The 26,961-nt window shown below is 37.6% G+C and overlaps 1 protein-coding gene across 5 annotated transcripts in view; it reads right to left on the bottom strand.

Moving 5' to 3' along the window:
• Nucleotides 1-26,961, bottom strand: part of TFEC (transcription factor EC) — a 577,457-nt gene that overhangs the window by 31,593 nt on the left and 518,903 nt on the right. For 3 of the 5 annotated variants that reach the window (XM_043872397.1, XM_043872399.1, XM_043872398.1), the window contains one exon: nt 10,916-11,002. The exons of 1 other annotated variant lie outside the window; for it this stretch is intronic. In XM_043872397.1, the coding sequence (XP_043728332.1) occupies nt 10,916-11,002 (87 nt within the window). Of the gene's footprint in view, nt 1-3,389; nt 3,937-10,915; nt 11,003-26,961 lie in introns of those variants that run through there. One more of the 5 variants, XM_043872401.1, reaches the window with a different exon arrangement.

Genomic DNA, 26,961 nt, shown 5'->3' with positions numbered 1-26,961 from the left:
TGATGTTAAAAGAGAAAAGAAACCATATGATCATCTCAATAGATTTAAAAAACTATCTGATAAAACTCAATCCCATTTATTAAAAATTATTAGTTTGTGAGAAGGTGACAACTTTCAATAATAGAAAAATATTGCTTTGCATGTTTAAAATCAATGCTTCCCTATGAGGATTAATTGTTCATATATCCATTTACTCTCATCAGGTCAAATACAATAAAGGACAACATAAATGATCTGACCTAAATTCCACATATGTTTTTTTCTGTTTGGTTTCTTTGCTCTCCATATATTAGATCCAATCTATTGCTCAGTTATGATATTTTTTTCTTTTAAGTTATTTTGTTCATTGTTGTTCAGTCACTAAGTTGTGTCTGACTCTTTGCAACCCCATGGACTGCAGCACACCAGGCTCCTCTGTCCTACACTAACTCCTGAAAAGTGAAAGTGAAAGTCGCTTAGTTGTGTCCCAATCTGGGACCCCATGGGCTACAGTCCATGGAATTCTCCAGGCCAGAATATGGAGTGGGTAGCCTTTCCCTTCTCCAAGAGATCTCCAGGGATCAAACCCAGGTCTCCCGCATTGCAGACAGATTCTTTACCATCTGAGCCACAAGGGAAGCCCAAGAATACTGGAGTGAGTAGCTCCCTTCTCCAGTGGATCTTCCTGACCCAGGAATCGAACCGGGGTCTCCTGCATTCTAGGCGGATTCTTTACCAACCAAGCTATGAGGGACACTAACTCCTGGAGTTTGCTCAAATTCATGTTTATTGAGTAGGTGATGTTACCTAATCATCTCATCCTCTGCCACCCCCTACTCCTTTTGCCATCAATCTTTTCCAGCATCAAGGTCTTTTCCAATGAGTTGACTCTTCACATCAGGTGGTCAAAGTATTGGAGCTTCAGCATCAGTCCTTCCAACGAATATTCAAAGTTAATTTTCTTTAGTACTGACTGGTTAAATCACTGGTCAGTTTAAATTTTCTTCCATACTCTCACATCTCAAGATCCTCAAGGCCTTCAGCCTAAGTTATGTCCTTCCTTCCAGCATCCCTCCATTCCTCTCAGTTAGTTCCCAAATGCTGCTCTCAGACAAACTCATGTTTTGAAATACAACTTTCTTCTGATCTCTCCTAGCTCAAACATGAAATCTGTTTTTCCCCTTTAGCTCATATATTAAGCTCAAACTCTTATGTCTAGTTCTCAAAAATCTCATTCAATGGTCCCACATTATCTAATCAATATTATTTATTGCTACTAACAAGTTCTGAAAGATTTCTCATCACCACATACAAATATGTAGACTATGTCCAAAAATAGATTTTCCACTCCAGTGGGAGGGAGGAAGAAAGAGGATAGAATGTTGTCAAATGGAACCTATGAATCCACATATGAAGAATTTTTTAAAGATAATAAAAAAGAGGCATTATCATAACATATATATGCAAAGTCATAGATAGTTGAGTTTTTATTATATGCCCGATATTCAACTAAGCATGTCTCATAGTAATAACAAATAGCAGAATTTCAAGTAATCTTTATAACAACTTTATGAGTGAAGTCTCATAGTTACCATGTTAAATATAAATAATTAAAAGTCTGAAAAAATAAGTAATTATCTCAAGATCATACAGTTGTAATAAATAGAAGACTTGGGGTTAAAATTTAGGTCTAACACAGAGGCTAGATTCTTTACTACCTATCTGATTGTGGAAGGGACCCTGCCTTAACATTTTTAATTGTAAAAAGTATTTTGAAAATTCAAAATGTTGGAAGCCATTGGAGAATATTTATCTGTTTTATTCTTTGCCACTGCTATTTTCTGCACCTCAAATGTCCTCATACCTTCTTAAATATCAAAATACAATCTACAGGCTCAACTTAAGATTCAAACCATCTCCAACACTCTCCCTTATGGCATCCTGGTTTAATATTTTTCTTCACCAAAACACTACAGTACTGGAAAACTTGACCACAAATTTAATAACTTTATTACCACAAATTTAATAACTTAATTTGTTTTTATTGTTTCACCCTTCTTCATTTATAATCTTCATTTATAATCATTTATAAGCAAGGGAGAGGGTACCATTGTATATACTCATCATGTTTCTGAAAATTGGTTATTTATCTAAAACTGGTAATTTTCTGGAGATATACACATGTGCATTTGTGTGTGTATAGATACATATATATACACACATATACAATATGCATATGTGTATTATATATATATTACATATGTGTGTGATCATGTTATGTGTATGATGTATCTATCTCCCAGATAATCTCATTATAAACACAGAAAAAGAAAGAAAATCATCTATATACTTACATATTATATTTCCAGATAATTTTTCAGAATACAAAAAGAAAAAAACTTATAAATCCACACACAGATGTGAATGTGTGATATCTATATTTCTATATTTATATCAGACATTTAGTGGGAGTTTCATGGGAAAATGAGGGGAAATTTTAAGTTGTTTGGATTCCCTATTTTGCTTTTCTCTGAAGACATTTATTGTGAATGCAAAATGGCAAAACTGAACATTAGACTATTAGATAGAATAACTGTAGGCATAGAAAGAAGATAAATTTTAGGAATAAAAAGTGAGCTCTGTAGGACAGCATATATCACACAATGTAAGCACACATAAAAACGGCACTTAAAAGATTATTTTATTTCCTTTTGTGTGTTTATTCATTTAAACATGGTAAACTAGATTTTTCCAGTTTTAGGACACTCACAATTGATCTCTCTCTGACTTTATTTTCTTTGTTGAAGCAGGGCTATGAGGTTTGAATGATAAACATTGAAAAGAGAAGTCCCACTGAGTTATTATTTTTTTGTTCTATTATAAGTGAATAAAAATAATCTGTTGGGCGGGAGTGGGAGATTCCTATCCTTGACCAGCTGGCTCAAAACACAAATAGAAAAGATAAAACACAAAACAGAGAATGGTAACATAGAAACTGCTTTTGCATCATATATTTCTTATGTATAGGAAATCTATTTTATATATATATATATATATATATATATATATATAGTCTACTTAGTACTAAATCAATGAGAACAGTAATTTAACGTAAACACTACAACAAATAATTAATGGAACACTCACTTTTTGAAAACAAAGTTCAAATAAAAGAGCATTTTAAACAGTTTTTAACTAGACTACAAAAATATTTTTACTATAGCCAGAGCATTAAAAAACTATCTTGTAAGAAAACAAGCTTGTCAATACAGCAGATTATAAATTACACTTTCAAAGCTCAACTTCTACATACCTTATTTTATCGACTATTTGTTTATAAAGTTTAAATTCAGTATTTAAGGTGGTTTCATCTCCAAACATTGAAAGAATTCCAAAATGCACTTGCTCACCAGTTTTAACTTTGAAGTGTCTATAACCTTCACAATAGCAATGGTTTTCTCTTTCTCCTTCATCATTTTCTTTTCCTTACACTTGCAAACAATAACTGGGAGAGCTGTGCAGAAACTTCTAAGGTGAACTTTGGTTCTTCCTTGGACTTTAAGTCTAATCTGGTCTAGATTGTGATTGACAAAAGCTTGCTTGCTGGTGTTACGCAGTCCTTTCAAGTTCCAACCAAGCACAGGGGGTTGTTAATATTTACTCAATCTCTGTCTCTGAAATAGTCTTGAACTATAATAGTTTACTGAGATTGCCAAGTGCCACCGGCATTTACAAAGCTATGATTGAAAAATACCCATCTATGATAAAATAAATAAGTTACTCTTGAAAGGAAGAGGTGAAATGAAGACCAAAGGGTAGAAGTTATAGAGAGACGAGTTTAAACTCAGAAGCTAACAATTCTTTAGCTGGAATGTGGCAGAGGGTCAGATCAGGCTAAGGTTCCTTCAGATCCTAAGATTTTTACAGTTCTATGAAATGACTTCTTTCTGAGGCTGCTAGTACCACAGAGTGGGTAAGATTATTGCATCTAGTGTCATACAGGATTGGATTCAAACCCCTACCCTGACATTCACTAACTGTATGAACTTGAGTGAGTTACTGAACTTCTCTAAGCCTCTTTTCTTATTTGTAAAATGCTAATAGGTAATAGTTTCTATCTTATATGTTTGTTGTAGTAATTAAATTTTCATGAAAAGTGTTTTACACAATTCTTGTCCCACAGCAAGTACCCAAGGCACAGTAGCTATCATTACTACTGTTATCCTTACTGCTGCTTATTGCCATTAAAAAAATTTCTAAGTGGTAATGCATAATGGAAACAACTTTTAAAAATATTATGTGTTAATTTTAAAATATTTATTTCATGTGCATTTGCTGAGCACCCATCATTTGCTAGGCATTGTACTGGGACCTGAGAATAAACTAATGAACAGGTCACTCTCTCAGCTTTAGGGACACAGCAGTGAATAAGGCAGACAAAATCACCAACTTCAAGGAGTTCACATTCTAGGGTAGGAGTAGACAATAAACGGGTAAATAATATAATAAACCAAATAATTTTTGCAACTCTAATCCTAACCATCAGAGGGAATTAAATAAGATACTGATGTAGGATGTGCGGGATGGGGTCTTTCTGCTAGGGTTATTGGGGAAGGCCTCTCTGACAAGTTGATATTGATTAAAGATCTGAGGCATAAAAAGACAGTCATGCAAAGATCTGGGACAAAACCATTCCAAGCCTAAAAAAGGAAGTTCAATAGTCCTAAAATGATAACTTGCATGTCACATTTAGTGAGCAGGAAGAAGGCTATCAAGACCAGAGCCTAAAGTTAAAGGGAAGTGCTGACTATGAAGTGTCTTGGTTATACTCTGAGGATTTCAGGAAGTTAGCAGAATGTTAAGCAAGGAGAAACAGGATCTGATTTTTGCTGTGTGAAGACCATTCTGGCTGCTGTGTGATCCACAGATGTACAGGGGACAGAAGTTGCAGAGAAATTAGGTTAGAGTCAGTTTCTGACATTCAAGTAAGAGATGATGATAGCCTGGAAAAGGGTTTCAGTAGAGTAGCTGATAAGTTGTGAGATTCAGGAAATCTTGGGTCCTGATTAGAACAGTATGCTGATAAATATGGGGATGTGGGAGTAAGAGAATGAAGAAGAATGACTTTTTTTGAGGGAGAAGGAAATGGCAACCCACTCCAGTGTTCTTGCCTGGAGAATCCCAGGGACGGGGGAGCCTGGTGGGCTGCCGTCTATGGGGTTGCACAGGGTCGGATACGACTGAAGCGACTTAGCAGCAGCAGCAGCAGTTCTAGATAGGTAGGGAGGGGAACAAAAACTTCTTTTCAGTCATATTAGTTTGAGATCTCTGTTAGAAGAACAAAACATGTTAGGGTAGCAGTAAGACATGTGAATCTAGCATTAGGGGAGAGAGCTAGGCTGGAGAAGGGTTGCAATTACTGATGGAACTTATAGGTACATGAGAAAAGAAGATTTAAGTCTGAGCCTAGGAGCACTTTAGCATCTAGAAGTCTATTAGAAACGAAAGAACCAGCAAGGTGGGTGAAAAGGCAAAAAATATAGTGCCACAGAATCCCAGTTAATACTTCAAGAAGGAGAGTGGTCAACCATGGCAAAGGCCACGAAGAAATCAAGTTTGGTGAGAATGGAGAATTAACTATTGGCTTCAGTATTGGTTGGTTTTAAGAGCTCTTTTGGAATTATAGGGAAATAGCTGTACTGGACAGTAGAGAATGGGAGGTGAGGAAATGGAATTGGTGAAAATGGAAGCAGAGACATTGGGAGGGAGGTAGTGGAGTCATGAAATGGTGTGGTAGCCAGAAAGGAACTGTATTCAAAGGCAATCATTTGATTTGGTTTATTTTTGAGGAATCTTAATAAAGGCAAGTGTAATACTGCTATTTGTAATCCAATACATTATAATAGACTAATGATATAGGAGAAGCTACTACTTAAAGAGGGAAGTATTTGTGAAGGTAAAAATTAGTGGGGTCTAGGACACAAGTAGTTGGACTAGCTTTAGGTTATGAGCTGGGACAATTCTATTCAAATAGAAGGGATGGCAGAGAAAATCAAAACAGATACTGGTGGTTTTGTAGAATTTGTGATACAAAGCTAACAAGTAAGTCCTAATCTGATTGCATATATTTTCTCTCTGAAATATGTTGTGATAGAGAAATCAGCTAGAATATGGAGAATGGTGGAGATTTGAGAAGAGAAAGTAGATTAATGTTGTCTCATTTAATTAGAACTTTAACCAAGGAATAGCTGTAGTATTGTCTGGTAGTAGTGAAAGCCCCTATGAAATTTTTGTGATGTATTGGAGGTGAGTACTATGAGCAAGGTAGTGAAATTTTATCCATTCAGCTTCTCAGGTAAAGATGTGGAATAAGATGAAAAAATAAGTTTAGTCAGGATTGGGCTTTTGTTAGGAAAAGAAAATGAAGAAAAATGGGTATATGTTAAGAGTATTTGCAAAATAAATGGTTATAGTGCTTAACCAAGCATAGGTTAAGGAAGAAATTTTCAAAATGTCATGAGTGGAAAATAACAGCTATTGAAAAGAGTGATGGAGTCAATTAACTTGGAGTCTCCACAAGCTTGAACAATTGTTGAAGTAAGAAATTAGACTAGGTGCACTGAAAAAAAAATGGAACATAATGGTCAAAAAATATGAGAGAAAAATGCTATAGAATAGAAAAATACATAATGAGATCTGGGATGTCATCATGTGAAGGATGGCTGGAGAATGAAGAGAGAAATACCATTGACCCCAAAAAGACTGAGAAACTGAGAGGTTTGGTGTTGATGAAAGCACAGCTGATTTGGCTGAATGTGTCTTGCACTTTGGGTCTTTTCAGTCCAATTTACACAATTGTTACAGTAAGAACTAATTGGCAAGTAGCTAGCTCTCTTGTTTAAATAGAAATTAAGAGGTAACTTCTCCTTAGCTATTCTGAGTCTAGTCACTAATTGCACAATATTCATTTCTGTGTCAGAAATACTGGGACTAAGTTGAACTGTGAAAACCCTGAACTAGTCCGTTCAATCTGGGGAAGTCTGAAGGACCACCACAAGTGGTCCAAGCTACCCCAGAGCAGCTTCCAAGCTTTCCACCAACAGAAATTAGAATATGAGTTAACATGGGTTAGTTAATCTTACTCTATGCAATGGCCCTGGGATAAATCTTAGCTAAGTGACGCCCAAGACTTTCTGTTTAAGTCACAGCAAAAGAACTCCAAAGTGACTAATAGCAGTCAATAGAGTGCCCCAGTTGTTGTCTAGTCACTAAGTTGTGTCTGATTCTTTTGAGACCCCATGGACTACAACCTGCCAGGTTCCTCTGTCCTTGGAATTTTTCATGCAAGAATACTGGAGGGAATTCCCATTTCCTTCTCTAGGGGATCTGACTGATCCAAGGATTGAACCCCAGTCTCCTGCCTTGTGAGCATATTCTTTACCATCTGAGCTACCAGGAAATCCTTGATTGCCCCCTTGGACTTTGCAGTCTCTATGACAATTAGAGATTATATGTAAGATAATTGGCAATGTGCCTGTGGTATAGTAGGTGAGACATTAAGAATAATTATTTTTTAATAATAATTATTATTGAATTATGGCAACAATTCCTATACTCCTAGTTTTCAGTCTTAATCTAGATAATTTATTTTGGCTGCTGGGGCTGCTAAGTCACTCTAGGGTGGGCCCAAGACCCAGAAAAATTGTCTGAGAGATAGAAAAGTGACAAAAATTGCTCCAAAAAGAATTATCTCAGAGATTTAACTAGAACTAAAGAAAAAAGGAGCTCTCCTCTTAAGGTTTTAAGTCTGACTGAATGTATTTATCAGTGTACATTTGGTTATGACAATCATAAAATCCTGACACAATTAGCTTACAAAATAAAGGAAAAAAATCTTACATGATGTGTGCAGTCCATAGGTAAAGAATTCTCCAGGGTCATATAAGCAGTATTTATTTGCATTCCTCTTGGATTTTCCTCTCTGTACCTTTTGTTTTTCCTCAGTTTATTTACCTCCTGGGCAATCAAATGACCACATAAGTCACATTGTCTTACAACATCATAGAGAGACAAAACCTTCTCTTTGGTGGGTCTCCTTTAAAGACTGAAGTAAATTCCTAGAAGACTCCAGTAACCTGCTAAATCTCCAGAACTGCAACACAAGCTCATTCTTAAAACAATCCCTGGCTAAGGAAATGGGGCCACCAGGGTTGGCTTAAATTAATCAGAAACTTCCTCTTCCTTGTCAAAGAGTGGATGTCTAAAAAAAAACAGCTGGGTTAGCAAGGACAAACTGTGTGCATGGCTAGGAATACGCTGTGAGATTGTCGTTCAATAGCTGAGAATAAAGCCAGTATAGAACAAAGGCAAACTTATAGAGGGATGTTCGCATGCAATATTACTTAGGAATTTATGGATGAGATGAGCCAACAAATTCCTTTCATACTTACACCCCATATAAGCCAGGTTCTATCATCTAAAACCAAAAGTTCACTGGCTAAAATGCTTACTCAAAGCATTCCTCTGAATCTAACAGGTCTTTATTTTTACCCACATGAACTATAAAAACCCTTCAGAATTTCCTATCTCTGTTCTACCAGCTATTCTTATACATTCTCTTTTTTCTCACTTCTTGCCTTTTCTTATGTTGTTCTCTTTTCTTGCTACTTTGCTGCCTTTATGTCTACCTCTTAAAATCTTAACTTTCTTTCATAACTATATTTCAAATGTCATCTTTTCCTAAAGTGTTTCAGAAATGTCTCAATTTAGCAAGGTTTCTGCTTTACTCAAACTCCAGGGCAACTCTCTGACTAGCATTAAATATATATATATATACGTGTGTGTGTGTGTGTGTGTGTGTGTGTCATCTACTAAGATTTAATATAAAAACAGCATTGGCAATAAATATTTTTAATGATTCTCATAACACAGAAGAAAGTAAAGAAAAGTTAAGTGACTTATATCATATCTAGATGACAACTTGGGTTAACATTGAGATCCATATTCTTTCCCTCACTGTCCCTCCAGTGTGCCTCACCTCACAGACTCACTATCATGTGGTCTCTTAAATAGTGTCTCACTCAACTTTTAGTTTCCTATAGCACATGTATGATGCTTTGCATACAAGTATTGAATAATTTTTTGGGTAATTGAACTGCATGGTTTTATTTCTTGTTTCTTGATTTATCAATAATTGTTGGTTGGCCGACAGCAGATACTTCTTTACATGAATACACACAGGCCAGCAGTATCTATCTTTTTAGAAGCACATTCTGTACGCTGCGCTGTGCTGTCCTAAGTCACTCCAGTCATGTCCAGCTCTTTGCGACCTTAGGGACTGTAGCCCACCAGGCTCCTTCTGCCCATGGGATTCTCCAGGCAATAATACTGCAGTGGCTTCTTGTGCCCTCCTCCAGGGGAGCTTTCCAACCCAGGGATCAAACCCGTGTCTCCTGCATGAGTAGGTGGATTCTTTACCACTGTGCCACCTGGGAAGCCCACATTCTGTTTACAAAAAACAAATTCCCAATAAACATTGGCACCAGTTTGTACTGAATAAGCAATCTATGCAACCACTACAAAACAAGTAAGACAATTTGATAAAGAAAATGTTTCAGCATATGATTTCAATGAAATAAGTACCACATACAAGGAAGAGAAGATTGAAATAAATTAGTATCATTTCCTCAAACCCAAAAGTCAAATAATGGCTAAGAAAATAGTAACCTTATGCTGTGGGATTAGATGGAGAAAATTAGTATAAATAACATTTATGTAGAGAATTAGTCAAAATTGTTGTAAATATACTTCTTGAAATCTGAAGACAGAAGAGGTAAAAAGAATTGTCACTTCATTCAAACAAACAAACAAAAAACACAAAAAAATAAACTTTTCAATTAAAAAAAAACTAGATTTTTAACCTCAGTTGATCTTTGTCTGATAATACTGGTGTTAGTGACTTGTTATAATGTGGAAGTCCTTTGTACCAGAGAAATGGAGGAAAGATATAATTCTTTTTTGTAGTCTATTTGGGAATTAATAAATAGAAGAGGGATGCTTTCTCCAAACTTTTCTTGAAGTTTTAGGTTTAAAATGTCTATTATTAACATTAACACAACTCAGCCCATTGATTTACTGATGAACAGTATCTACACTACACAATACAGTCAGAATTCACTTTTTTTAAATGAAATGTTTAAAGTAACAAACCAAAATCTTTCACATTTTTTCTCATTTTCTAAAAGCTCTAAAATCATAAATAAACCAACAACAACCCTTCAAAATGTGTAGAAAGAGCTTGTACACCATTTACAGATTCTAGAGATTAATAAATGAACAATGAGAAGGCAACAGCAATCAAAGAGATATTATCTTATCTCTTCCCTGCTTATTATTCCAGGAATTTGTGATTTCAACACAGAAATCTGTCTAAATGCCTTAAAGTAGTGTGAGGCCTCTTCTACCTTTCTTCACTTCATCTTTAACCTTTGATTTTTGGCTCAAAAATAAAGTTATATTATGTTATAATTTTTTCCTTTCTCTACAAGGTATAGAGCCTCTGAATCTGGTAGCTGTTAATAATGGTAAAATAGTTAAAATTTAGCCTTGAACTTATGAGGGTATTATGATATGTTGTGCTTCAAATGGGAAATCTGAAGATTTCACAGAAAATGCTATATCAGATAAGATATGTAATTAGATGGACGTTTATAGAGATTAGGTAGATAAGTAGGTAGATAGAATAGTACAAGCCCTATAAAATTAAGCATTTTTTCCTGCACCAATAAATATTTTTAAAATGTTTATCTATTCTGTACCAGTTTCAAAGGTGCAGAAGAAAACACCATTTACTAATCAAATGAAATTTCTTTTTTTGTCATCAGGTGCTATTATTGACTTTAATCTCACTGACCTCCTCAGGTCTGGAAACACTTACTGTTCTTTGCATTAGCAGAGGAGAATCTGTTCCTTCCTCTTTAAAACTTGGGTCCATACCGATTATATCCTCAATAACGTCCTCCATCTAGCAAAATATAATGCATTTAGAATATTGTGCATAATGATAAAAGTTGCTCTTCAGTCTGAATTCGAAGAGAAAGATTTTAGCAATCTTTAAAAGTAATTTTTAGAATATTGAAATTAAAGTTATATGTGTATCAAAATGCAGAATATTTTAGAATTTGAAGTAATCCTGTGTTGCTTTTCCTTACATTCACTTCCACCTACCGGCTGGTGATGACTAGGCAAATCACCCTTGGCTACTCCAGTATCTGCATAAACAGAGTAGTTATCATGAATACCTTGAGCCAGAGCTTATATACTTCATTTGCAGAGAGATGACCACCTACAAATTTTATTTTTCTTTTAAAATATTTTGACAGCATCTTATAGGTGGATATTCAAACTTCATCCAATTAGTCCACATGAATAGAAACTACATGGAAACGTATTATCCAACTTTCTCTAATGATCACTAATAATAATAACTATAATACTATCAACAACAATAATTGTAGACACCATAAATAGTAACTAACACATATGATGCAGCAGGAGCTGTTCTAAATGCTTTGCACAATTGAGCTCATTTATCTTCACAATGACAATATGAAGTATATACTATCATTGTCTCCACTGTATACATGAGGAAAGGAATTCAGTAACCTGTTTCAGATTATATAGCTAAAGAGTGACAAAGACAGAATTGAAATCTAGAAATCTGATTCTACAGTCCTAACATAAATCAGTTTTTCACTTCCTTTCTCAACTCCTTTCTAAAACAACCTTCCTTTTCTTCTGTACTTCAGCTGGAGGGAATATTAAAGCTTATATTTTTAAAAATACCATCACTTTCTCTCTCACTGTCTCTATCCCCCTACAGCTCTAGCTCTCCTCTCGGCCATTATATTTATTATCTTTAGTGAAATTTTAAAATATAATGTAAGTGCAGATAGTAAGAATGCAGAATTTATGTAACTGTAATACTCTAAATTTCCCATGACATGTGCAGAAACAACTAGGAATAAACTCTGGGAGACACAAAAACTATTTTAAGATTTTGTTAATGTTATCCTCTAAACAAGATTTCTGAGGACCTTAGAGAATCAAATGTTCACAAACATCTACTAAGATACTCCCAAAGGTGATATGCCAAAAATTGGAATATTATTTATATATATATTTAATAAATATTTATTAAACAATATTTATCTCAAGACCTTGGTTTAGTCCATGCCATAAAAGCAAAGAGCACAAAGTAACTGCCTTCATAGAACTCAAATTACTGAAGAAACTGACAAGGAACAGCTTAATAACAAACAGTGGTATGAAGAAATTAAAGTAGGTTAGGAACAGAACTTGATAAGAGTGAATGTTATTGTATGAATGAGGCAAGGATTTACCGATATTTGAACAAAGACAAGAATAACATGAGGAAATGGTAGCACTTTGAAAGAAAGCATAAAAGAAGACCTAACGGTAGAAACAAGCTCATGTCTTTGAGGAAAAGTGAGGGGCCAAGGGAAATAGAAAAGAGTGAGCAAGAGGAAGATAGAGTTGAGATAAAGATGAAACGTAGGTAAGGAATTTACATTGTAGAATCCTGTGGACCAGTAGAGTCCAGCAGAAATTTCTGCAACAGTGGGAATGTCCTATATCTGCACTGTCCAATACAGTAGCAAATACATATGGCCATGAGCACTCGAAATGTGGCCAGTGTTACTAAGGAACTGAAGTTTTAATTTTATTCAATTTTTAAAGACTGCATTGAATTTGAATTAACTTTAAAAACAAACAAACAAACAAGAAAAAAGCACGTGTCCATTGGGTACCATACCAGAGTGCAGCTCTAGGCCCTATTTTGAACTTTAGATGTTGTTCCATGTGTACTGAGTGATCTTTGAAGTATCTAGGAAAATAAATATGCATACTTTGTTTCCTTTGGTTATTCTACTCTCTGAAAGTTTTCAGGTGTGTTTTTGATTGTTACCAACCTCAAATTTCAGTTTTATGATATTTTTCTTATTAATATCCCAGCATTAAATGGACAACAAACTTGTATTGAACAGATGTGAAAAAGACCTGAGGAAAGAAGGATGCTAAACACAATTCATGGTGTATGGTATACTTTGGAGTACTTATAGTTTCACTAAAAATTACTCAAATAATGTATCCCTTTCTTTCTGAAAGATTACAATATAAATGATCCAGTCTCTTATATCAGTGGGACTTCCCAGGTGGCTCTAGTGGTAAAAAAAAAAAAAAAGAAGATGAACCCTGCTGTCAATGCAGGAGATGTAAGAGATGTGGGTTCAATCCCTGGGTCAGGAAGATCCCCTGTAGGAGGGCATGGCAAGCTTGCCTCCATGGCACTTCCTGCCTGGAGAATCCCATGGACAGAGGGGCCTGGTGGGCTACAGTCCATAGGGTCACAAAGTGTTGGACACAACTGAAGTGACTTAGCACACATGCATGCTTACATCTATAATTTTTCCTCTTGTCTATAAACATTCCCATTTATTCTATTCTAGATAGAAACCCTTCTTTTTTACACGTCAAAGTTCATCTTTCTTGGAGACTCTGCTTTTGCCTTTAATAACACCTCTATTCTTCATTTCTGTCATCCACCAATATGACTATCATTTCACCTAATGATGCTGGCTTATTGGAGATGCTGGCTTTTCTATTATCCTAAATTGACTTTAATCCAAAGCATTGTTTCACAGCTTCCAGGAATCTTCATAACTAATCACCTTGGAATCCAATTGTTATTTTAAGAAAGGCAACAAACACAACATTTTTTTAATCAGATAAAACAGAGTTAACAGTTTAGACATAAGAAATCAGCAAAATAAGCATCATAAAAGTAATAAATGAAGATGATAAAATACAAAGGAACCACACAATATTATGACTAAAATAAAAATGGTGATAATAGGCATGAAAAGAATGAGACTCAAGGACAAAGGAAGAGATTTATAAGATTTGAAAGATTAAAAGTAAAGGTCTACAAAAGACTAAGAATTAAGCTTTCCAACAATTCCGGGAGCAAGAAGACAGCAGGATAACATTTGAAGTGTTAAAGATAAAGACTTTTAACCTAGACATTTATAACCAATAAAATATTCTTAAATATGTGCATAAAATAAAATTTTTCTTAGACATGAAAATTCAGAACTTTTAGAGCAAAAAAACCTCTGGAAAACACTCTTTTATAAAGTACACTAGTCATATAATAAACTGTGAAATCACTACAAAATATAAGAATGAGTGCTCATCATGTCCAACTCTTTGTGACCCCATGGACTGTAGTCCACCCGGCTCCTGTCCATGGGATTATCCAGACAAGAATACTGGAGTGGGTGGCCATTTCCTCCTCAAGGGATTTTCCCAAGCCAGGATTCAAACCCACATCCCTTGTGTCTCCTGCATTGGCAGACGGATCTTTTATGACTGAGCCACCTGGGAAGCCTAAGTAACAATAAAATGTTTTTGGTCTAAATAAGAAGAATGTGTGTATGTGTATATATATTAATATTTGAATATGTAAATTTATTCTAAAAATATCAATTCAGAAAGATAGATGAGAAGAAGGAGATAAGATCAAACTTAGGGAGCTGTTTACCTATAGATATAACACAGATATTGCTAAACAGTGATACAGATAAAGAAAAAAATGTAACTATGTGTCTTAAATTAGGAGTAACAAAAAAAGAAAGAAATTAAACCTTAGCCAATGGAGGATAGAAAAAAGATTGCAAATAAGGAAACAGAAAGCATAGTAAATAAAAATGTGAAAAAAGGTAAAGCAACTATAAGAATGTAAATGACAGCATGAAAAAGCAAAAAGATGTGACACCAGAAGATGAGTCCCCCAGGTAGGAATGTGTCCAATAAAGTATGGGGAAGAGCAGAGGACAATTACTAAAAGCTCCAGAAAAATAAAGTGGCTAGGCCAAAGCAGAAACAATGCTCAGTTGTGGATGTGTCTGTTGATGAAAGTAAAGTCTGATGCTGTAAAGAACAATATTGCATAAGAACCTAGCATGCTAGGTCCATGAATCAAGGTAAACTGGATATTGTCAAGTAGGAGATGGCAAGAGTGAACATCGACATCCAGGAATTTGTGAACTAAAATGGATGGGAATGGGCAAATTTGATTCAGATAACCATTACATCTACTATCATGGGCAAGAATCCCTTAGAAGAAATGGAGTAGCCCTCATAGACAACAAAAAAGCCCAAAATGTAGTACTCTGGGCAACCTCAAAAACAACGGAGTGATCTTGGTTTCTTTCCAAGACAAACCGTTCAGTATCACAGTAACCCAAGTCTATGCCTCAATCATTGATGCCAAAGAAGTTGAAGTTGACCAATTCTTTGAATCCCTACAACACCTTCTAGAACTAAGACCAAAAAAAGATGTCCTTTTCATCATAGGGGGTTGGAATGCAACAGTAGGAAGTTGAGAGATACCAGGAATAACAGGCAAATTTGGACTTGGAATACGAAATGCAGCAGGGCAAAAGTTAACAGAGTTTTGTCAAGAGAACATGTTTGTCATAGCAAACACCCTTTTCCAACATCACCAGATAGTCAATACCAAAATTAGATTGATTATGAAATTTGTAGCCAAACATGCAGAAGCTCTATAAGAAAGTCAGCAAAAGCAAGACCTAGAGCTGACTGTGGTTCAGATAATGAACTTCTTAATGCAAAATTCGGGCTTAAATTGAAGAAAGTAGGGAAAACCACTAGGCCATTCAGGTATGACCTAAGTCATTTCCCTTATGATTATACAATGGAGGTGACAAATAGATTCAAGGGATTAGATCTGGTAGAAAGAGTGCCTGAAGAACTATGGATGGAAGTTTGTAATGTTGTACAAAAGCAGTGACCAGAAGTAACCAAAAGAAAAAGAAATGCAAGAAGGAAAAATGGTAGTCTTAGGAGGATTTATAAATAACTGAGGAAAGAAAAGAAGTGAAAAGCAAGGGAGAAAGGGAAAGATATGCTCAAGTGAATTAATTCCAGAAAATAGCAAGGAAAGATAAGAAGGCTTTCTTAATGAACAATGCAAAGAAATAGAGGAAAACAATAGAAGGGGAAAGACTAGAAATTCTTCAAGAAACTTAGAGATATCAAGGAAACATTTCATTCAAAGATATTTCAAGGATAAACACTTCATTCAATAAAGGACAGAAATGGTAAGGACCTAAAAGAAGCTGAAGATATTAATAAAAGGTGACAAGAATACACAGAATTATTATACAAAAAAAGGCCTTAATTACCCAGATAACCATGATGCTGTGGTCATTCACCTAGAGCCAGACATCCTGGAGAGTGAAGTAAAGTGGGCCTTAGGAAGCATTATTATGAACAAAGCTAGTGGAGGTGACAGAATGCTAGTTGAACTATTCCAAATCCTAAAAGATGATGCTGTTAAAGTGCTGCACTCAATGGGTCAGCAAATTTGAAAAACTCAGCAATGGTCATAAGACTGGAAAATGTCAGGTTTTATTCCAGTTCCAAAGAAGGCAAATGTCAAAAAATGTTCAAACTACCATACAATTGCACTCATTTCACATGCTAGCAAAGTTATGCTCAAAATTCTTCAAGTTAGACTTCAGCAGTACATGAACCAAGAACTTCCAGATGTACAAGCTGGGTTTTGAAGAGGCAGAGGAGCCAGAGATCAAATGGTCAACATTCATTGGATCATGGAGAGAGCAAGGGAGTTTCTGAGAAACATCTACTTTTCCTTTATTGAATACACTAAAGCTTTTGACTGTGTGGGTCATAACAAATTGTGGAAAATTCTTAAAGAGATGGAAGTACCAGATCACCTTACCTGTCTCCTGAGAAACTGAGACATCTATAAATGGGTCAAGAAGCAACAGTTAGAACCAGACATGGAAGAACTGACTGGTTCAAAACAGAAAAGGGTACAACAAGGCTGTATATTTTCACCCTGCTTATTTAACTTATATGCAAAATGCCAGGCTGGATGAATCATAAGCTGGAATCAAGATTGCTGGGAGAAATATCAACAATCTCAGATATGCAGATGATACCACTTAATGGCAAGAAGTGAAGAGGAACTAAAGAGCCTCTTGATGAGGGTAAAATAGGAGAGTGAAAAAGCTGGCTTACAACTCAACAATCAAAAAAGCTAAGATCATTGCATCAGGACTCATCACTTCATGGCAAATTGATGGGGAAAAAGTGGAAACAGTGACAGATTTTATTTTGGGGGGTTCTAAAACCACTGCAGATGGTGACTGCAGCTATGAAATTAAAAGACAGTTGTTCCTTGGAAGGAAAGCTATGACAAACCTAGACAGCATATTAAAAAGCAAAGACATCACATTGCTGACAAAGTGATAGTCAGAGCTATGGTTTTTCTAGTATTCATGTACAGACATGATGTACAGATGTAAGAGTTGGATGATAAAGAAGGCGAAACACTGAAGAATTGATGCTTTCAAATTGTTAAGTGCTGGAGAAGACTCAAGAGTTAAGAGTCCAAGAGGACTGCAAAGAGATCAAACCAGTCAAACTTAAAGGTAATTAACCCTATGGAGAAATGTGTTTTTAGATCTTTGGCCCATTTTTTGATTGGGTCATTTATTTTTCTGGAATTGAGCTTCAGGAGTTGCTTGTATATTTTTGAGATTAATCCTCTGTCTGTTTCTTCATTTGCTATTATTTTCTCCCATTCTGAAGGCTGTCTTTTCATCTTGCTTATAGTTTCCTTTGTTGTGCAAAAACTTTTAAGTTTCATTAGGTCCCATTTGTTTATTTTTGCTTTTATTTTCAATATTCTGGGAGGTGGGTCATAGAGGATCCTGCTGTGATTTATGTCGAAGAGTGTTTTGCCTACGTTTTCCTCTAGGAGTTCTATAGTTTCTGGTCTTACATTTAGATCTTTAATCCATTTTGAGTTTATTTTTGTGTATGGTGTTAGAGAGTGTTCTAGTTTCATTCTTTTACAAGTGGTTGACCAGTTTTCCCAGCACAATTTGTTAAAGAGGTTGTCTTTTTTCCATTGTATATTCTTGCCTCCTTTGTCAAAGATAAGGTGTCCATAGGTACGTGGACTTATCTCTGGGCTTTCTATTTTGTTCCATTGATCTATATTTCTGTCCAAAGAAGACATACAGATGGCTAACAAACACATGAAAAGATGCTCAACATCACTCATTATCAGAGAAACGCAAAACAAAACCTCAGTGAGGTACCATTACACGCCAGTCAGAATGGCTGCTATCCAAAAGTCTACAAGCAATAAATGGTGGAGAGGGTGTGGAGAAAAGGGAACCCTCTTACAGTGTTGGTGGGAGTGCAAACTAGTACAGCCACTATGGAGAACAGTGTGGAGATTCCTTAAAAAACTGGAAATAGAACTGCCATATGACCCAGCAATCCCACTTCTGGGCATACACACCGAGGAAACCAGATCTGAAAGAGACACATGCACCCCAATGTTCATCGCAGCACTGTTTATAATAGCCAGGACATGGAAGCAACCTAGATGCCCATCAGCAGACAAATGGATAAGGAAGTTATGGTACATATACACCATGGAATATTACTCAGCCATTAAAAAGAATTCATTTGAATCAGTTCTAATGAGATGGATGAAACTGGAGCCCATTATACAGAGTGAAGTAAGCCAGAAAGATAAAGACCAATACAGTATACTAACGCATATATATGGAATTTAGAAAGATGGTAATGATAACCCTATATGCAAAACAGAAAAAGAGACACAGATGTACAGAACAGACTTTTGGACTCTGTTGGAGAAGGCGAGGGTGGGATGTTCTGAGAGAACAGCATTGAAACAAGTATACTATCAATGGTGAAACAGATCACGAGCCCAGGTTGGATGCATGAGACAAGTGCTCAGGGCTGGTGCACTGGGAAGACCCAGAGGGATGGGATAGGGGAGGGAGGTGGGAGGGGGGATCGGGGTGGGGAATACATGTAAATCCATGGCTGATTCATATCAATGTATGACAAAACCCACTGAAATGTTGTGAAGTAATTAGCCTCCAACTAATAAAAATAAATGAAAAAAAAAAAGTTACAACATCAACAAAGAGATGCTCACCAATAAGAATACTCCAGTATGGGGTGATGAAGCTATAAATAAAAGTTATATTATGATGCAGTAAAAGCTGCAAATAGAGTAAATTTAAATATAGCTAGTATTGATTTAACTTAACGTCAAGCAGTGCTGTAAGTGTTTTACATGTATTAATTCATTTAATTCTCAAAACCCAACAAGAAGTTACTATTATAAGCATCATTTTACAGATGAGAACCTGAAATGAAAGATTACATAACTCTCCAACAATCAGTCAGCAAGGATCAGAGAGAGAATTTGAGTTAAGCGATTGGATGCCAGTCTTAACCTTCACCACTGTGATAGCTGGTGCTCACTGGTGCTACTGAACAAGCACTGAACTTGGAGAGGGGTGGGTATGGGCTTGTTTTGGCCAATGATGAATGAGCAGTGATGTGTCATTTTCATCATCGACTGTGGGGACAGGTGATCATGGGTGTATTTACCATGTAAAGCCAGGGTTCCTGAGTGGTTACAGTGAGCAGAAAACTCCTGTGAACCAGCACTGTATGTGTGACACAGAGGAGAATTAAAGACTTATTATGTTAAAAAAAAAAAAAGGTAATCAACCCGGAACATTCATTGGAAGGACTGATGCTGAAGCTGAAGATCCAGTACTTTGGCCACCTGATGGGAAGAGCCAGTTATTGGAAAAGACCCTGATGATGAGAAAGACTGAAGCCAAAAGGAAAAGGGAGCAGCAGGGGATGAGGTGATATATAGCATCACTGATTCAATGGACATGGATTTGAATGAACTCCAGGAGACAGATAGTGGAGGACAGAGGATCCTGGCCTGCTGCAGTTCATGGGGTCGAAGAGTTGGAGACCACTTAAGGACTGAACAACAAAAACAACAAAAATGTTCACATACTGCTGGAGAAATTATTATTCAAATTGGATTTTTTCAAAGGTATTTTAATATTTTGTCTATAAGGGACACATTTAATATAAAAAGAAAAAAACAGGGAAAGCTGAAATTAAAGTGCAAAAGTGTACTACAAAGATGACCAAAGGTAAGCAACAGTAGGAATGTTAATATTAGACTATATAAAATTCAAGATAAAATGTTGAAGGAAAAATAATACCAAGTGACCATGAATACATGAATACATATGTACCTAAAAGAAAAAATCTATAGCAACATCTGTCAGAAATCTATGAAAAAAATCAATAATTGTAGTTGAATACTTTAGTTCACCACTCTTCAAATCATAAACCTGAATCAAACTTTCTCTTCACCTATTCTATAGGCCATATCTGGTTCCTGTCATCCTCTATATCATACCACTTCTGAAATCTTAAATTCCATTATCTCACTCATCAAATGCAGTATTCCATTTAGTCCAATCTAGACTCTCTATGACTGATCAGCTGAAAATTTTTTATTTTATGACTCTCTATGCCTTTACCCTATTATCTTTCTGCCCAATCATCATGAATACCCCAGGAGTTCAATCTTTCCACTTCTGTTAACTATGAATTCAAAGTAGAATGGCTCTTGCCCACCATCTTACTGAAATGTCTTTTGTTGCTATTTTCTTTGACTACTTGACTGATCAATTCAGTAGACACTTAGCAGTCCTATTTTTTCACCACATTTGAGTGTGGGGGTCATTTCTTCCTTCTTTAAATCAGCTCCTTCAGTGGCACCACACTAGCTATCTTTTTAGTTTATCTTTACAGCCCTTTTCCTCTCGCCACTCCTTAAATGTTGGTGAGCCCCTCATTTCCAACCTTGATTTATTACTCATTGTATTCATGTTCTCCAGGAGCTTTCTTTCTCATTCAAATTTTCAAGTACTACCTACAGGCTGAACACTCTTAAATCTCTTTCTCCCTCTAGATTATTCCTCCTCAAGGCAAACTTGTATATCTAGCTCTCACTATCATTTCTGCTTGATGGTCTCACAGATACACAATTCTAACATGTTCTAATATAAGGACTCCTGAGAAATCTGTATGCAGGTCAAGAAGCAACAGTTAGAACCGGACGTGGAACAACAAACAGACTGGTTCCAAATTGGGAAAGGAGTAAGTCGAGGCTGTATATTGTCACCCTGCTTATTTAACCTATATGCAGAGTGCATCATGAGAAATGCTGGACTGAATGAAGCACAAGCTGGAATCAAGATTGCCAGGATAAATATCAATAACCTCAGATATGGAGATATACCACACTTATGGCAGAAAGCGAAGAAGAACTAAAGAGCCTCTTGATGAAAGTAAAAGAGGAGAGTGGAAAAAGTTAGCTTAAAACTCAACATTCAGAAAACTAAGATCATGGCATCTGGTCCCATCACTCCATGGCAAATAGATGGTGAAACAGTGGAAAGAGTGGCAGACTTTATTTTGCCAGACTCCAAATTGGCAGACTCCAAAATCACTGCAGATGATGACTGCAGCCATCAAATTAAAAGACTCTTACTCCTTGGATGAAAAGTTATGACCAACCTAGACAGCATATTAAAAAGCAGAGACATCACTTTGCCAACAAAGGTCAGTCTAGTCAAGGCTACGGTTTTTCCAGTAGTTATGTATGGATGTGAGAGTTGGACTATAAAGAAAGCTGAATGCCAAAGGATTGATGCTTTTGAACTGTGGTATTGGAGAAGACTCTTGAGAGTCCGTTGGACTGCAAGGAGATCCAACCAGTCCATCCTAAAGGAAATCAGTCCTGACTATACATTGGAAGGACTGATGCTGAAGCTGAAACTCCAATACTTTGGCCATCTGATGTGAAGAACTGACTCATTTGAAAAGACCCTGATGCTGGGAATCAATCTTGAGGGTGGGAGGAGAAGGGGACGACAGAGGATGAGACAGTTGGATGGCATCACTGACTTGATGGACATGAGTTTGAGTAAGCTCCAGGAGTTGGTGATGGACAGGGAAGCTTGGTGTGCTGCAATCCATGGGTCGCAAAGAGTCAGACATGACTGAGCGACTGAATTGAAATGAACTGAATACAAGACCTCATTTCTCACTCTGCTATGGAAATAACCTCCCCACTGGTTCCTCTCTCACTCCAGGCTTCTTCTCCTACTAGCTGACAGAGTGATATTAAAATCAAATCCGAGTATGTCACCATAGTCCCCACATTTAAACCTTTCAAGTATTTGGAATTACTTAACATGGAGTACCAGCCTTTCTGTGATTTGTCTATTGCCCAGTTCTCTGGTGTCACCTTCTGTCAATTTTGCCTCTCATTTTCTCCTCACTTCATGCTGTTTCCCATCTCTGTTCTTTGCTCATGCAATCTTATTTAGATAAATTGCCCCACTAGTCATTTTCCTCTAAGTCTACTTGACAGATCTCCAGATCAGAACAGTATTTCTACACTCTTACATATACCATTGTCCTTTCTACATAATAGTATATTTGTTTCATTTTTTCCTCTTCCCTTCAACTTAGAGCTTTTAGAAAGTATAGAGGATAAGAAAAACAAGACAAGGAATAATAAATGGCAACCCACTCTAGTACTCTTGCCTAGAAAATTCCATGGATGGAGGAGCCTGGTGGACTACAGTCCATGGGGTCACAAAGAATCAGACATGACTGAGTGACTTCACTTTCACTTTTCACTTTTAGCATGTACTGTAAAGATGCTATGATAAGAGAAGTTTTTATCCATATAACATAGCTGTTACTATGAAAACTCAGAGAATTAGGCACCTAATCCACATAGAGTATTCCTAGGGAAAGAAGAAACCTGAAATGAATTCTGAAGAGTCAGCTGGAATTATAAGTGGAGAATGAATGAGTAGTTGGTAAAGAAAGGTTATTAGGAAGGAGAACCTGGCCACTGTGAAAGTCACAAATGGACCATATAGTTGAAGAACAGAGCTCCATGCAAACATGAAATAATACGTTTGGGTCAGGGGGCAAGGATTAAATGTGAAAGAGTCCTGTGTACCCATGAGTTAAAAATGTGAATTTTATCCTGGAAAGACCCAGGCTATAAAATGCTTATTTGACTTTATACTTGATTGTCTTACCTTTAATCACCAAGTTACTCTTAATTCCAACTCCTAAATCCTGAATCTATGGATGCTCTCATAGAGAGCAACAGTAAGAACTGGACGTGGAACAACAGACAGACTGGTTCCAAATCGGAAAAGGAGTAAGTCGAGGCTGTATATTATTTGAATTAATGACGTGTTCCCTGATGTCACAGGAGGATAAGCACAGAAGAAAGAAATACCAAAATTTGGCAACCACCATCTCCTGAGCATTCACACTGCCCTTGTGTTAGAAACTTTTAAAATGTAAGTGACATCACTAAGATGGAAACACAGATAGTTCCTGAATTCAATCCACTTCCTGAGAACAATTAATGTCTATTCAGAAACAAAACACCACTGAGAGAATCCTAGAGCATGGGGGTGAGGCTGAAATACCCGCTGAACCTCAGAGATCAAGGCAGTCTGCATTAGAAGGTGAGAGAAGCAGCTACACGTTGATCTCATTGACCCTCCCCTAGTGAGAGGGACAGAAGGAGGGGACAAAACAGGTGATTAAATAGCTAATCCCACTAGGGGAATATAGGTGGAAAAAGATGGGAAACTCCTGTAAATTAAGCATTACTAGAGAAAGCATGTTTGCTTAACCACAAAACCAAGCAGGCTTGCTTAGCAACAAAACCATGCAACAGAAACATGAGACATGCCCCCAAACAAACAAACAAACAAAAAAAATGGTAGCATGAGACCCACATCCTTCCCAATAAGCTCAGTAATTAATGACCCCCCCAAACAGGTTCTGTGAACACAACAAACAATTATTTATGGGAAGGTGACTTTTCAAAATGAAAGACTCTCATTGTATTGAGTGTCTTTCATTGTACAAGTCTCATTGTACTGAGACTTGAAAATATTTTTCCAAAGTGCTATGACAGTCCCGCCCTAACCATATAGGGAGGGACAAGTAAAGCTCACTGCCCTGTGTGAGGGAAGAACTAATGATGGAAACAAGATGTCTACTCAAGAAAGACAAAGATGGTCTTCTCCCACTCCCCACTTTTCCTTTGGTTATAAAACTGTAGCCCACTAAGTCCTCAGGATGCAGCATTTCTCGCTCACCAACTTGTAAGTCTCAAAAGCGTCCTATTCTAGTAAATCTCTTCTCACCTACCAATTTGCTTTTGCTGAACTCTGCATTGAGACTTAAAAGCCTGTGGTGCCAGAACTCTGTGGAGCCCCGGAAACGACACCTACTGGTTTCACTAAGACAGTACAACACCCTGCAGAGAGGTCTCTGAGTCCCTGGTTGCTCCAGTGGGAAAAGAGAACCCAACAGGAACAATCAGTCACCTTCAACATTGTGAAGTTGCTTTGTGGGAGCCCCTACTTTGATTTCTTACCATGGGAATTGAGAGGAACCTATGGGATCCAGTAGCTGAGAATCTGACTATGATAAAGAAGCAGGGAGGGCTTGTAACACCAGCACACAGATCTTGGCAGACAGTCCTTTAATGCCTGAGGAGCAACCCCAACCAGCAACTTCACTTGTCAGCAGAACCCAATCAGGGGTACACCATGACCAGATAATTGGTTGGAGGGGGTGCAGATTTGACTGATTCAGATCCTCAAAGAAGTTGTATCAGTTGTAGAGCCCATTTGCCCATACCAAGGCAAGATGATGAGTCAGAGGCCCCTGGCAGCCTCATCTGACCAGAAGAGCTAGGGACAACTCCTGGAAGCTGTGTGGTACAGTGGTGTTCACGCCAAGAGGCAGGTGGACGAGCAGAGCAGATCACCCCCAGAGCAAAGCCAATACCAATCATGGGATCTTCCCATGCAGGCACAAGCAGGAAGATTAATTCATAGTCAAGGCTGAGGGTAGCTCCTGGCCTCTCTGCAACTTGAGAACCTCTTTGGAAAATTGAAAATAGCCTGGAGGGGCCCAACCCCCTCCCTCCCAGGCACAGGGCCTGAAACAGTTTCACCCACTGTGAATAGCGTCCTCTGACTCCAACTGATCAGAAGGGCAAGTGAAAATACCTGAAAGCTGTAAGCACAGCCACAGTCAAGCTGAGCAAACAGCAAACAGAACTGGAGAACAAAGCCAGTGGCGCTCTTCAGCCAAGGAACTTGGGTGTGGGTCCGACTGAGTTAAGATCACAAAGAGCTTTACTAGTTTTAGAGCAGCTTCTCTTACTGTCTGGGCAGGGAATCTAATTAATAGTCTTGCTCATCACTGAATACAGCCTTCAACCTATCCTTCCAGGGAAATTAACCAGAGCACAGGGGAAGAGGCATGGCCCATTCAATAGCCCCACATACAGTGGCATTTGAACAGAGAACACAACCCATGACTTCCCCTGTAGAGCAAAATCAGTGGCCTCACCTGACCAGGGAATTCAGTTTATGATGCTGCTGCTAAGTCACTTCATTCGTGTCCGACTCTATGCGACCCCATAGATGGCAGCCCACCAGGCTCCCCCGTCCCTGGGATTCTCCAGGCAGGAACACTGGAGTGGGTAGCCATTTCCTTCTCCAATGCATGAAAGTGAAAAGTGAAAGTGAAGTCGCTCAGTCATGTCTGACTCTTCACGACCCCATGGACTGCAGCCTACCAGGCTCCTCTGTCCATGGGATTTTCCAGGCAAGAGTACTGGAGTGGGGTGCCATTGCCTTCTCCAATTCAGTCCTTATTCAGGCCCCCAGACAATGAACTGCATAGGCCAAGGGCCCTGGCCTGCTTCTCTGCCAGGAGAGGGAAGCTAATTCATAGCCCCATCTGCTATATTTGCTACATTCAGTCCCAACTATCTAATTCAGTTCGGTTCAGTTCAGTTCAGTCATTCAGTCATTTCCAACTCTTTGCGACCCCATGAACTGCAGCACACCAGGCCTTCCTGTCCATCACCAACTCCCAGAGTCCACCCAAAACCATGTCCATTGATTCAGTGATGCCATCCAACCATCTCATCTTCTCTCATCCCCTTCTCCTCCTGCCCTCAATCTTTCCCAGCATCAGGGTCTTTTCAAATGAGGCAGCTCTTCGCATCAGGTGGCCAAAGTATTGGAGTTTCAGCTTCAGTATCAGTCCTCCCAATGAACACCCAGAACTGATCTCCTTTAGGATGGACAAGGGACTCTCAAGAGTTTTCTCCAACACCACAGTTCAAAAGCATCAATTCTTCAGCACTCAGCTTTCTTTATAGTCCAACTCTCACATCCATACATGACTACTGGAGAAACCATAGCCTTGACTAGATGGACCTTTGTTGTAAGCCTGATCAGAGAATTCAAGCAACTATGGAGCCCATTCAACAGCATCACTTGTGTAAGGAACAAAGCCAGCAGTCCTATCCAGCTTCTCTCAGCTGGTGGCACAACCCCCAATCCATGTCCTCAGTTGCCTGGCACAAATAGATCATAATAACAGGAATTATCTGCACAAAGACTTTAGTGGCAGACTCACCCAGAAACCAAAACTGAGCAGCCTGGTGAAGAACTGTCACTGACAAAGCAAGCCTGTAAAGTCCGCAAGGGCAGCACTATTAATCAGATGCACAGAAACCAATGCAAGGAATTAAGGATCACAAAAAGTCAGGTAAATACGATACTACCAAAGGGAACTAATAAAACTCGGATAACTAACTCTAAATAAATGGAGATCTGTGAACTGTCTGATAAATCAATAAAGAATTCAGAATAATCCTTTTGAGGAAGTTTAGTAACCTACATGAAAAAAAATGATGTCCTTTTTATTATAGGGCACTGGAATGCAAAAGTGGGAAGTTGAGATACCTGGAGTAACAGGCAAATTTGGCCTTGGAGTACAAAACAAGCAGGTCAAAGGCTAACAGAGTTTTGCCAAGAGTACACACTGGTCACAGCAAACACC

This window comes from Cervus elaphus, chromosome 18 (genome assembly GCF_910594005.1).
Source record: "Cervus elaphus chromosome 18, mCerEla1.1, whole genome shotgun sequence".
Lineage (NCBI taxonomy): Eukaryota > Metazoa > Chordata > Mammalia > Artiodactyla > Cervidae > Cervus > Cervus elaphus.
This window is presented reverse-complemented; position numbering and strand designations above follow the sequence as displayed.